Source organism: Gigantopelta aegis, chromosome 6, assembly GCF_016097555.1.
Source record: "Gigantopelta aegis isolate Gae_Host chromosome 6, Gae_host_genome, whole genome shotgun sequence".
Taxonomy (NCBI): Eukaryota; Metazoa; Mollusca; class Gastropoda; order Neomphalida; family Peltospiridae; genus Gigantopelta; species Gigantopelta aegis.
In genome coordinates this window covers 7,658,272-7,672,500 of record NC_054704.1, presented here as the reverse complement: position 1 = coordinate 7,672,500, position 14,229 = coordinate 7,658,272, and the positions used below count along the sequence as shown (strand labels likewise).

Here is a 14,229-nt window from a genome sequence, read left to right as displayed (position 1 = left end):
GATTGTGTTCAACGGGCACCGAATCGTCATCGTCATTTAGATTGTGTTGTTACCAAATAAATTGACAAACGAAGTAAATCTAAGCAACTGTACCTGCAGGACAGAATCGTTGTTCTGGACCATCGTAGATCGCAAGATTGTGTTCAACAGGCACCGAGTCATCTCGCAGCGTCAGGTGAGCAGGTTGGTCATGATCGTGGTTCGTTCCCGTCAGTGCCACGGACGTCAGAAGGTCGAAGCTGATTTCACCGTCGGGTCTAGGGTACTCTATTGGTTTACACTCAGCTGCTGGTTTCAAACTGTTGCAATCAGCACCTGGGGTTGTAGAAAAAATAGCATGTGTTCTTCAGACCATTTTGCCAATGTATAATGTATTCTTCTGACTACTATTATCATTGTAAAATGTAACAAGAGAATAACATCCAACTGTGACATTATTATAAAACCAGGTACAAATGATAGAGTGCTCTTTTGAAGTGCAGTGAGTAGTAGAATCAATCGCCATCTGTGAACCTGTCACGTTATTTCCCTTCTCAACTAGTGCTCCATGACTGGTATATTAAAAGTTGTGCTGCACTATATATTGGAAAGTGCAGGTAAAACATCCCTCAGTGCTATCTGGTAGTAACAGCCTATGTGGTGGCCATGGGTTTATTTTCTCATAGTGTAAGCCATTGAAATAATTATATGTTAGACACCAAACAGACATACAGTAGTTCAGATGCTGAGGTGTTAAACATTTATTTTTTCTTCCCATAATTTCAAAATCAATGCAAACTGGTACATCCCCACATTCCACAAAGCAACAAAAACACATGATCGTAACATAATGGTATAAACAATCATAGTTAGATTTACTCTGCAATCACTGTTTTCATTGGCAAGATAGAATAATAAATTTCTATATTTTCGGTCACTACTTTTTCACTAGTTGTGATCAGCAAAGGAATGTTATATAGTTCTAAGTAACTTCTTTGTTTAATTTCCAGTTGTTTTTGAAAAACATTAAAAAGTTTCTTTTTTTTAAATAAGAAATAAAGTGTTATTTTATAAGTATTTTGTTTTGGTGTATAGATATTGTAGTTGACATGGTATTCAACATGTGTGTGCCTACTACACTAGAAAATGGTATTAAAGTTATGGAATAAAATGGTTAATTATCATGAAGGATTGCAGAATAAATAAAATAATTGGTTACTGTCTAAAGATATCGGTTTTATCATACTCAGGATGAATGATTAATGCCGCTCGGCAGAGACTTGCTTGCCAATCGCAATTCTAACCTTCGCAGGATAAGGCTGATATCTTAAGACAGTAACCAGTTTATCAAACATTAAGAGGTCATTATAAATGATAATGATGCACTAAGACTAAATGCTTTATACAGTAGAATATGGCTATCTGTGAATGTAAATATTGAAGCAAATTAAAACCTATGATACTAACCATGATGGTGTAACGTCCAGGGTTCCTTCCCACGTAGGAGCCAGTTAAAGAGGCCTGTGTACATTAACCCTCCATAGAATCCAAGAGGGCTGTCGAATGATGGACGGCTGTTACGAATAACATGGAGTTCCTTCCACACCCAGCTCTCTCTTACCTTCTCTTCATAGCTTTCTGGGTTCAGACCTACAGACGAGTAATAGATTACAGATGATGATAATAAAATGTATTATCCACATGGTTCAACATAAACGAGTTAATAATACTCGGGTGTAATTTGGGGAATGATGCCATAACATGACGTTGCTTCTCCAGTCCTAGCTCGGACTGCATTTGAAATATGATGTGATTTCCTCATCTCCTTCTAGTTGTGCTTGAAACATTTGAGACGGGCCTTGTTATTCATAAAAATAAACCATGGATAATAAAGAAATTATTAAACTCGCATGTGAATCGTACTGATTTTATGAAGAAAAAAAAAAAGTTTGTTTTATTTAACCACGCCACTAGAGCACATTGATTTTTTATTTTATCATCGGCTATTGGACGTCAAACATTCATTCTGACACTGTTTTTAGAGGAAACCCGCTGTCGCCACATATGCTACTCTTTTTACAACAGGCAGCAAGGGATCTTTTATTTGCGCTTCCCACAGGCAGGATAGCACAAACCATGGCCTTTGTTGAACCAGTTATGGATCACTGGTCGGTGCAAGTGGTTTACACCTACCCATTGAGCCTTGCGGAGCACTCACTCAGGGTTTGGAGTCGGTATCTGGATTAAAAATCCCATGCCTCGACTGGCATCCGAACCCAGTACCTACCAGCCTGTAGACCGATGGCCTGCCACGACGCCACCGAGGCCGGTGATTTTATGAAACTCATGTCAGGATTCATATATTACCCTAGTTCTCGCTAGGGCAATACAACAATCATGACACTTGTTTCATAAAATGAGTATGACACACAAGTTTGTACAATAATCTCTATTTATTTTTCAGTTCAGGAACAGCAGTTCTTATAACAACATTAAACAACATTACAAAGTCTATTTCCCTTCACCACTAACAAAATAGTTTTGAGTTCCATATTGAGCAGGAATTTACATGTTGGTATGTCTTTATTTCATATAATTAAAGCTAAATGTTAAATTGAATATACAGACACTAAGTTTCTGAAGAAAATTTATTAAATATAAAATTTTAGTTTTTAAAAGGGCTCCATTAATATACTCTTCAAAAGAAGAAACGCAAAACCACATTGTCGTAACATTTGGAGAATTGATTTAATTATTGAATGGTGAGTCCGATAATTACCAAATGTTGCAGGATTGTTCACAATTCACTCTAGTCCATTGTGAGTAAGTGATAGGACACACCACCAAGGTCAAGGTCATCTGGAGTCAATACCGGGTGTGGCCTCCGCGTGTGTTGACAACTGCCTGGCACCGCCTGCCCATTGAAGCAACCAGAGTACGGATGACGTCCCGGGGGATGGTGGCCCACTCGGCCTGCAAGGCTGCTGCCAGCTCAGGCAGGGTCTGGGGCTGTGGTTGTCGCTGTCGGTCCAACTCGTCCCATAGATGCTCAATTGGGTTCAAATCCGGTGATATCGATGGCCAAGGAAGGACATTAATGTTGTTGTTCTATAGGAAAGCCGTTGTGAGACGTGCTGTGTGAGGCCTGGCGTTGTCATGTTGGAACACTGCGTTGGCGTTGGCCATAACTGGAACAATGTGTGGCCGGAGGATCTGGTCAATGTAGCCCTGTGCATTCGGGTTGCCCTGCACGTGGACCAGGTCAGTTCTACCAGTGTGTGAGATGGCTGCCCACACCATGACACTACCCCCGCCGAATCTGTCCACTTCCTGCACGCAGTTTGCCGCATAACGTTCACCACGACGCCTATACACGCGACATCTTCCATCATGACTTCGGAGCAGAAATCGGGACTCGTCACTGAACCACACCTGTCTCCATCGCAGTTGAGGCCATTGTCGATGAATCTGGCACCACTGCAGTCGGAGTCCACGGTGTTGTGGTGTTAAGATGACACCTCGAACTGGACGTCTGGCACGAATTCCTACCTCACGTAGGCGGTTCCGTACGGTCTGGTCGGATATCCTGCGCAAACCTGGTATTGCTGTGGCTGTGGAGGTGGCAGTAGTCAATCGTTCCCGAAGGTGGCGTACCCGGACGTAGCGGTCCTGCCCGGGGGTAGTGACCCGTGGTCGACCGGATCTAGGGAGGTCACGTGTTGATCCATGTTGCTGGTAACGGTCCCACAGTCTGGAGATGGTGCTTGGGGACACATGGAATGCCCTGGCAACGGCCGTTCTGGATTCGCCTGCGTCTAGTCGGCCGATGGCATTGTTTCTCTGCGGTTCACTGAGACGTGGCATGTCCTGGATTGTCAACTGTCGGCCAGATACAGAGGCCAGGCAAGCGAACACCCTGCACTTTTATACTGTCGGTGTTCATGTTGCACGTGCAGACAACGCACGTGCAGTGGTGACATGGTTTGCACGTGGCTGCGTTTTTGCGAATATTCACATTTTGGAACTTTATTGTACAGTAGCTGCGTTTTATCGAATGTAACCGTGGGAATGTGTTTGGGACATGCAATGACCTTATATTCACAAAGCATGAACCGGTAGGAAACATAAAATCGGAGTTATAACCCATTTGTACCCTTTTGCGTTTCTTTTTTTGAAGAGTATATATACAAAACAAAACATTTAATCAAATAGTTAATCTAGTGAAATCCCATCTAACGACCACAACATTATAAAGACTACAAGATTTGATTATTATGTTATAGGAAAAATAGCCAGGATTTAGACAATCTAAAACATGATCTGTAACAGTACATGATAAAGCTATACACAAAATTTCAACTCGAAATTTCAAGGCATTGTGAAAAAACATCTATGTGGAAGTTCAAGGGCCATAACTTGTCAAAGTGCAATATTCACCAAATAGTCATCATTATGAGTAAAGGTAATTTGGTATTAGGACCACCCCATTTTCAAAACCAATTTTTCTTAAGTCCTGCCAATGATTTAAATAACAAAAGGAAGTAAACAAACCTATGGTGGGAGAATTGATACTTTCTGCAGTTATCACATCAAAAACACTTTCAGCAGCTACCATTGCACTTTTCATGGCATTGTGGGTACCTTTGACCTTTGGTACATTCAAAAAACCTGGACTACAACCAATGAGACAACCTCCGGGAAAAGTCAGCTTTGGTATACACTGAAAATAGCAGCAAATAGCAGCAATGGTAAATACTAAAAATACTGAAAACTGTGAACTTTGGTAGGGAATGAAAACATCAGTGAACATTTTGTTTCTAGTCAAATAAAAATTGATTAGCAACTACTGTTTAATGTTTTAAAATTGTGATCTCCGAATCTTGCATAGCAAATCGCGACACAATACTGAAGAAAATTTTCATTGAACACTGACAAATGTTAGCATAGGTTAATACTAAATATAGTGAAAACTGTCAACTTTGGTAAGGAATGAAAACATTGATAAAGGTCAGCACTGGTAAACACTGAAAATAGCAAAAATTGTCAACCTTGGTCATTAGGAATGATAACACTTACAAATGTCTGCTTTGGTAGAAAATTACAATAATCAGCACTTTATGTCTCATGCATTTACTATGGACTGGCAGCTGTAAGACATTATGTATTTTAACACCTTTGAGATCAATGTTATACCATGCAACTGATTATTGAAAGAAAATGGTTTAAAACTGACAAAAAATGCTATTACAAATTTTATGACAGACTCTTACATATCCTACATGTATGTTGTACCTGAGAAACAACAACGAACATTACAAAGTGTACCTGTAATCCTCCTTCGTTGAGTGCTCGAGCACCATATCCAATTCTCTTTCCTCCCCGTAATAACTGAGCAATTGATGGGTGGTGTTTAAACTTCTGGAACTCACGGAACGGGTTCAGGTATGGATTTTTATAGTCAAGACCCATCTGGTAAATAAAACGAACGAACACCATGTGTTAAATTATTAATCCACATTTAATATACTGTTTTATATTTTAAATATTTAAAATCTTAAAATCTTAAAATGCATAATTATATAACTTCATGTTACAAAGTATTTTGAAACTATTCCCTATTCATGTACAATAATTGGCTTTGCTGTAAGATCTCAGAAACAGTATTCTGGAAATGACTTTCCACACAAAATATTTAGTTATTAGAGTAATGTTATTATTTTGCAAGAAATTGACATTGGACTTACTACAACACCGATTGCTATAAGTGGGACATCTCCTAAGTGGTATAAAAAGGATCCAGCATATAAATGCATGTCCTGCAAAAAAGAAGAAGAAATAGTCAGACTGTATAATTTCACATATAAAATTACCTACAATGAAAATAATAATGTATAAACAGGTTTTAACCAAAACACAACAGACTAACTAACGGTTTGACACATTACTAATAGTAACATGAATGTTCTTGGAAAAGTCCAGCATGATATACAGGGATATAAAATACAACAGACTAACTAACGGTTTGACACATTACTAATAGTAACATGAATGTTCTTGGAAAAGTCCAGTATGATATACAGGGATATAAAATACAACAGACTAACTAACGGTTTGACACATTACTAATAGTAACATGAATGTTCTTGGAAAAGTCCAGTATGATATACAGGGATATAAAATACAACAGACTAACTAAAGGTTTGACACATTACTAATAGTAACATGAATGTTCTTGGAAAAGTCCAGCATGATATACAGGGATATAACATACAACTGTGAGATGATATAAAACTGCACACTCAAAAAGGAGGTATGTGTGTTGGGGGGTGGGGGGTTGAGGGGAGATATCAAATGGTTGACATATATGACTTCAAACTAAAATAACTTCTCTTATCATGTTGTGCTCAGTTGATGTAAGAGTTGTTGTAGGGCATACCTGTCATAGGTGTAAGTGTTGTAGCACATGCCTGTCATGGGCGAAAGTGTTGACTTATGCCAACTCTTCAGTCCACGAGTTGTCAAGTAGAAGCAATGAGTCTTTTGTTGCACTTTTCCACAGAACAAATCATTGCTGTGTGTTGTGGAGCACTGGATGGAATAGCACAAATGTCTCCTGAAGGAGTTAAGATTCTATGGCACAGCACACCACTAGTTAGCATTCTTCTTACAAGGCTACTTTCTGCCTGATCAAAGTAGGAATGTTCATTCATCTTGATGGATTTTATACATTTTGGGACCCATTCCATTATGTAACTTTCAGGGTCAATTAAAATCTTAAAAATGATCTTCCATTAAAAATCTTTACAATTAGCTAAATTACGACAATGAACAGCAGACTTACAAACGGCCAGCCGACTGTATGTTCCACCAATCCAGGTTTGTGTTTTTCAGGTTCAATCTCCCACAATTCTTTGAAACCAATGCCATAAGTCTGCGGTTCACAGTTCTTACGCAGATCAAATGTCTTGTACAGCTGTTTAGCTAGGTGACCATGGCAACCTTCAGCAAACATTGTCACTTTGGCATTAAATTCCATTCCTCTCTCGAATGTTTCCTGGTAAATAAAAAATATCATATTCATTAACACACGAAAATTATGACAATTGTTAAACAATTTTGATTTCTATGCAATAAAGTGTACAGACAAAACCTTCATTAGTCATAAACTTTTGTCATCTACTATTCAAGATATTTTTATAAAGCCATCCCATAACATGTAGGCCTATATCATCCAGTTTTATTAAATTTAATGTCCTCCTTTTCAAAATGACCTGTCTCTTATTATACTGCTTACATTAACACACGAGCTACATGAATTGTATTCCATTTTTTCTATTACCCAATTACATCACTGAACATACTAGTAATACTGACTTGTATACTGTTTGTATATACATGTGTTTAATAGTATGTTATAAAATACTCTAAATACAGACTATAACTGAGTACTGATTAATTAAGAAGACTCAAGTAATACTTTAGGTGATCCATCTTTGTAAATTCCAACATCATTTGTTGCAATTCCTTTCACACTTCCATCTTCATGAAATAAAACCTGAAAAAAAGAAGAAGAGGATAAAGTCAAAAGAAACGTGTCACATAACAAATACTTCCAAACAACTGTGACACCCATGCTCACAAAAATTAAATATCGCCATGAATAATCTAACAGTGGAATTCCAATTATGATTTTTGTTTTCCATAAAGGCAGGGTCTGACAAATCCACTGTATTACTATAATACATAGGGCACTAGCAGTGGCTTCTGTGAGGGCCAATCACTTCCTAAAACAAGCATTTTGAGAGTGCTGCTAAAGCAATACATGTCCCCTTCCGGGCCCAACAATTTGTCTTATCTCCTAAATCCAAGGGCCATAACTCTGAAAAATGAGTAAATCACCATGATCTGTAAAGCTATATATAATGATAAAGCTATAAAAAAAAGTTCATCTTAATATATATAGGCATTCCAAAAATCCGGAAAACAAATTTCACATCTCCTAAGTTCAAGGGCCATAAATCCGTTAAACATGGGTAAATCACCATGAAAGTCAAACTTGATCTGTAACAGTATGTATTAAACCTATACACAAAATTTCAGCTTAATATCTTAAGTTCTTCTGAAAACATGTCCAGAAAACAAAGGGCTATAACTCTGTCAAAAAAGGGTAAATTGTTATGAAAGTCAAACATGATCTGTAATACTACATGATCAAGCTGTACACAAATGTCAGCTCAATATCTCAAAGCCTTCTGAAACAAGAGTACCGGTGAGGTACATGATACATCATGGAAAACCATATGTTCACAATAGACAAATTATTAGATTTATTTGCATCACAGAGACCTAGTAATTGCATGTGACACACCATATGTGAGGTTTGATGTTCCTGTATGCATCATGTATGTAAGATATGGTCCAGACAAGTATTTACTATTATGTGAAAGTAGGTCACAGTGACCTAGTAATAGTCCATGACACACTGCCATCCCAGGTTGTTCCTACATGTTTGGTTTGATGGTCCTGTATGCATCTGTATGCAAGATATGGTCCAGACAAGGATTTACTGTTATGTACAATTGACCGTGAAAAGTAGGTCAAAGTGACCTAGTAATAGTACATGACACACTGCCATCCCATGTTGTTCCTACATGTGAGGTTTGATGATCCTGTATGCATCTTATGTAAGATATGGTCCGGACAAGAAAACGTTAACAGACAGACAGGTACGGACAATGCCATACCATAATATGATCCATCATAGACAGGCATATAAAAAGCATCCGAAAAACATGTGGGACAGACGGTCGGATGGATGGACAGACAGACTGACAGGAGGACGGTGATGAAACCTAACGTCCCCTTCAGTTGGACCGGTAGGGGACTAAAAATCATCATACACTGATAACTTTAGATAACAGATTGTCGAGTGCTATATTTGAAAAATTGGATACCTAGTAAATGACTTCTGAAACGTGAACGGCAAAGTATCAGAACATTGCTATCATTAATTACACATAGCTAATGAAAACACCACTTCTCAAAGAATATTTTTAGAAATCATCACACAGTAGAATGGGTGTTACTAAATGGCTAACCACACAGCAATATTCTACAAGTATTTACATTTTTTGGAGGTTATTGTGGAGTAACCAACAGCTGTACACATCACATTTTTTCTAAACATTATTTGTGTTTAGTGCGTCACTTGCAGCAGTTAATGAGTGCATAGAGGGGGTGATTTTCCATTTCAGATTTTGCCACATTCCATTTCAGCTTTTTGCAAATTCCGTTTTTTCCCGTTTTTGTGTGTTCAATTAGGGTCATGTTTTATTATGTTTTTATAAACTATTATGTGTTATTATTCCAGCTCTGAGCTGGTTTGCTATTATTATTTTTTTAAATACCTGTAAACATTTTTGTTGAAACAAACTTTAAAAAAAAAGAAGTTAAGTAATGTTCACTTGCCACTAATAAAGACAAAAAAGTGATGTACCATATTTTCTGGCCTTAGTTTTAGACAAAGTTCCGACCTTCGTCCGTACATAAACAACATCTTTAAACAAGCCGCAGTTAAAACAAAGCCACAAACTTAATTACGGTTAATTGTTGTTTGTATTTAATAATAATAAAGAGATCCATTCTCCCTTAAATTCAAACAATAAATAATTGTTGATTGTGTACTGGCTTTCAGTTTCATTTTATCCAATGGATTATGGGTAAGTTTCATAAACAAAACACACCATTGACAAACCCTGCAATTTTCACAAAACATATGAACAAGAACTTGGTAATGCATTGTTCGTAATCTTACATTAGTTGCCAAAAATAGATACATATGTACATGTGTATATAAATAAATAAATACATACATGATAACATTTTATTAGTTCTAGTATGATTAAAAAAAAAGAGTAAAGTTTGTTTTATTTAATGAAAGTATGATTACAAAGCATGAACAAACAAACAAACAAAAATGCACATGAATTAGGCCTACTAGTACTCACTACATTACACATGTATGTTTTTCTGTAACCTAACTAGCGTGTCGTGTGCACAAATTACATATTCAAACGAGGTTGGGTCAAGCTGGATATAGGCCAGTGGTAGTGAACCGAAACTAAGCACTGTCCTGTCGATCGTTTTCCGTTTTATAACTTTTAAACAACAGCCTTTAAATAAATATATTTGCCGAGAATTATATATTCAGAGCCGATTTAAGGATCCACAGTGCCTATAGCACAAATAACAGCGGGGCCCAATTCCCAAGATATATATTTTGCAAACCCCTCCCTTGTAGTTCCGGTCATGTGACTATAGCTTCTTTCTTTTTCACTGAGCGCATCACACAGATGACGGAAAGCGGGGAGGCACGGGTGGGAATAAACCCTTGAGGACAGTTTTCTCCATTTCTTTTCAATATTACCTGTCCTCAAAACAAGTGCAGCATTCAACAGATGGTGGTGGGTACCAAATCCGAAGATGCTCTTAAAAACTCCCAGAGCCAGGAGGGAGACTTACCAGTGGAAGAGTTAGGCCAACCATAAAGACCCCTCTTCCAAGGGATGCCCGTCACAGCCCAATGCAGGTGATGTTAGGAACAACAACTGGAAAGGCGGCATCCATCAGCAGTAGCAAGCCCGACACCAAGAAACCAACAGGAACTGGAGACGGAAGCCACATCATATGCAGGTTCCGACAGGGTGGGAAGACCTAGCCACCAGGGATACAGGTATTAGGTAACCTCCCAACATATTGAAATGTTATTAAAAATAACGAGCAACAACATTGTATGGGTGCATCCGTCAGAACACTGAACTAAACAGGTCCCTGAGTGTTTTCTGACCAGTACACCAAAAACCTGTTAGTCCAGTTAGGAAACATAATAGCAAATGCAGATTGTGCAAAGGAAAATGTTACGCAGACAAAAGTTCCGGCACCAGTAAAAGGTGCAAAAGAACAAATGTCTCAGCAGTCCTCAGTTGTCGATTCGAAGGACATCTCGGTGTGCAGCCTAGAATCCAACAGCAACCCTCAACGGCGACGAGGACCCTGGACGCTTAACACTTCAATCGATCACGGGACGACGGTACCGAAGGGTGAGCCAATGATGCAATCTTCCAGTTCGTTACAGAGCTCCGCCCGCTTGCTGGAAGAAGCGATCTGCACAGGCCGGTTACTGGAAGCCATGTAAACTGACGGCAGCCAACGAATGAATGACATCTGCCGGTGAAACCTCCGTGGCGATCATCGGAACCGGACCCTTCTTGACTGGAACCGGTGGATGGGCCAGCGATGGTAGCATCTCATATATGACAGCCAGACAGTCCCTCAGTGACAGGTGGTCCGCCGCATACAGATTTTCCAACACCGCAGGAAGCGATACATCATCAGAAAAGTCACGTAGCACCCGTGAACAGGCAACCCGGTCGCTCTGGTCATGGCCCAATGAAGACCCAGACCGTGGATGGTCCCGTCTGGATACTGGAGAACCAGACCATGGGCGGTCCCGTGTGGATACCGGAGAGCCGGATGGTGGACGGTCCTGTCTGGATACTGTGGACCCCGCATCCGTCGATAATCGTCGTGGAGGAACCGATGGAGCCGCTGGATTCCGGGGAGAATAGCTTCGGCCACTACAGTGATCCTTGGACCCTCGGGCCCGCACCGTTGAAGATGGGTCAGAAATACCCTTCTCGGCCCGCTTACTGGAACCCACTGGCCGCCGTAGGTCCTGGAGTTGTACTAGGTACCGCTTTCGATGAAGGGGGGCGGAACCGGACCCCTCACCTGCAGGTTGATGATCTGCCCTGAAGCAACCGCCGACGTCGCTGTAAATATCAAGTCGGCTATGGAAGACACCATAGATCCCGCCGGTGTAGTCAGTCTTCTTGGATGTGGTTGATAACATTTTCAAGTAGACCGCAAACTCCTACTCTGACAGCTGAAATCAAGCGTCACATCAAGTCTCCGAAGAGCAGGGCACTCGACACAAGGGACACAGCTCATGTGGATCGTCTCTAGACAAAAACTTCTGGCAACGAGTACAGGATATTTGTCGAGAAATACAAACATACGACATAATAACAATTTCTACAAAGAGAAATAATATAAAATCATTAACACAAAACCGTAACAGGGCCGCCATCTTTGCAAATGGTGACCACACAACGTTAACCGGCAAACAACAATTTTGGTAGAAGCACACTGAAAACAAGTGTTTACGCCAAAATATTACAACAATAAACATAACAACAAAGACAACGGTTACAGGAGTTGAACTCGGAAATTACTAGTATCCGTTCAAAGTAAAGTTTGTTTTATTTAACGACGCCACTAGAGCACATTGATTTTTAATCTTATCATCGGCTATTGGACGTCAAACATATGGTCATTCTGACACTGTTTTTAGAGGAAACCCGCTGTCGCCACATAGGCTACTCTTCTTTACGACAGGCAGCAAGGGATCTTTTATTTGCGCTTCCCACAGGCAGGATAGCACAAACCATGGCCTTTGTTGAACCAGTTATGGATCACTGGTCGGTGCAAGTGGTTTACACCTACCCATTGAGCCTTGCGGAGCACTCACTCAGGGTTTGGAGTCGGTATCTGGATTAAAAATCCCATGCCTCGACTGGGATCCGAACCCAGTACCTACCAGCCTGTAGACCGATGGCCTGCCACGACGCCACCGAGGCCGGTAGTATCCGTTCAAAGAGAAATTACTAGTATCTGTTCAAAGAGAAATAAAAGACAACCATAAAAAACACAAAGTCGGTAACAGGGCCGCCATCTTTGAAAATGGCGACCACACAACGTTCACCGGTAACAACAATTTTGGTAGACAAAACACACTTGAAAACAAGTGTTTATGCCAAAATAGTACAACGAGAAAGATAACAACAATGACAGAAACGAATCCGTCAAATACACAAATAGTTATCACACAAAAAACAACAAGTTTGATTCCAATAACAGAGCCAAAAGAAACACATCCGACCAGTATAGCGAAGAGAAAAAGAAGGAAGCTATAGTCACATGACCGGAACTACAAGGAAGCATGCTGTAGAAGATTTAGGCCATCCCATATCTGTTGGGATGATCGGACCAGTCCATTTGCGTGGGGGGGGGGGGGGATGCACTTGTTTTGAGGACAGGTAATATTGAAAAGAAAAAATAACTTGGGGTAAATTCCATGAAAAAAAGCGTTCCCCATGGGACGGACTATAAATGTGAAATGCTTCTGTACAGATTAACGAGTATGCCCGAAGTTTTACGAAATTACGTTTTCCAACGAAAGCATCGTGTAAATCAGTTATGCTTATGAATCGTAATAAGTATTATTAAAAAATACTGAAATTGAATGTACTAGAAATCTTATTATATAATCAACATTCTAAAATTGTTTATTTTTATATTTCAAGGTAACACTGTGTAAAGTGACACGGATAAACAGTCACATGCTTTGTTGCAAGCTTACGGCAATTAAGCGTAATTTCCGAGAATGAATGGTTCTGAAAGTGGCATACAAAAACACTATACCTATATTATCAATATTGAATCTTAAAAGGACCAAAATTATTTATTACGGTGCTTGAACCAGAAATACAACTGTTGAACGTTATTTTTTAAAAATTGTGAATTCCGTTTCAGTTACTAAATTCCACGATTCCGTCCGTTTTTCCGTGATTGCGGAAAATCATCCCCTCTAAGTGCAACCATTGATCTCCCAGTTCTGGGGTAACATCAACCCTTTTGTTTACATTTAATGAGAAAACCTCACACTTACCTCACTTGCTGCATATCCCGGGTAGAGTTCAACACCAAGAGCCTCTGCTTGTTCTCCTAACCACCGTACAAAGTTGCCCAACCTCACAATATAGTTACCATGGTTATAAACTGGCATCCCTGTTAGAAACAAAACACAACTGTGTAATAGAGATCCGCAATGGACTGATGCAACCACTCCATGGCATTACAAAACACTCACTAGACATGTGTTGGCACTTAATATTGAATGAATGCGACGGATGGGAACATGTCAGATTGTTAGTGAATGCTTGCAACAAAACATATGGCCTAAATGTTACTGGTGATTCAATGTAAGCAAATATTGATCGGTTTGGCTCTTACTGATGTAATGATCGTTTATAAAAATTCATAATTGATATTTGTGGGTAATGCTACCCGTAATAATTGTTACTACAGTTTGAAGGTAAGCATTAAAGGTAAAATTAGTGCTTTGTAGAG

The 14,229-nt window shown here is 39.5% G+C and overlaps 1 protein-coding gene across 1 annotated transcript in view; it reads right to left on the bottom strand.

Moving 5' to 3' along the window:
- LOC121375141 (electron transfer flavoprotein-ubiquinone oxidoreductase, mitochondrial-like) overlaps positions 1–14,229 on the bottom strand; it is a 30,460-nt gene that overhangs the window by 2,837 nt on the left and 13,394 nt on the right. Inside the window, exons 6-13 of the mRNA XM_041502402.1 lie at positions 13,769–13,887; positions 7,457–7,534; positions 6,821–7,033; positions 5,724–5,795; positions 5,305–5,448; positions 4,531–4,699; positions 1,447–1,629; positions 94–315 (exon numbers count right to left, since the gene is read on the bottom strand). Of these exons, the coding sequence (XP_041358336.1) occupies positions 94–315; positions 1,447–1,629; positions 4,531–4,699; positions 5,305–5,448; positions 5,724–5,795; positions 6,821–7,033; positions 7,457–7,534; positions 13,769–13,887 (1,200 nt within the window). The remainder of the gene's footprint in view (positions 1–93; positions 316–1,446; positions 1,630–4,530; positions 4,700–5,304; positions 5,449–5,723; positions 5,796–6,820; positions 7,034–7,456; positions 7,535–13,768; positions 13,888–14,229) is intronic.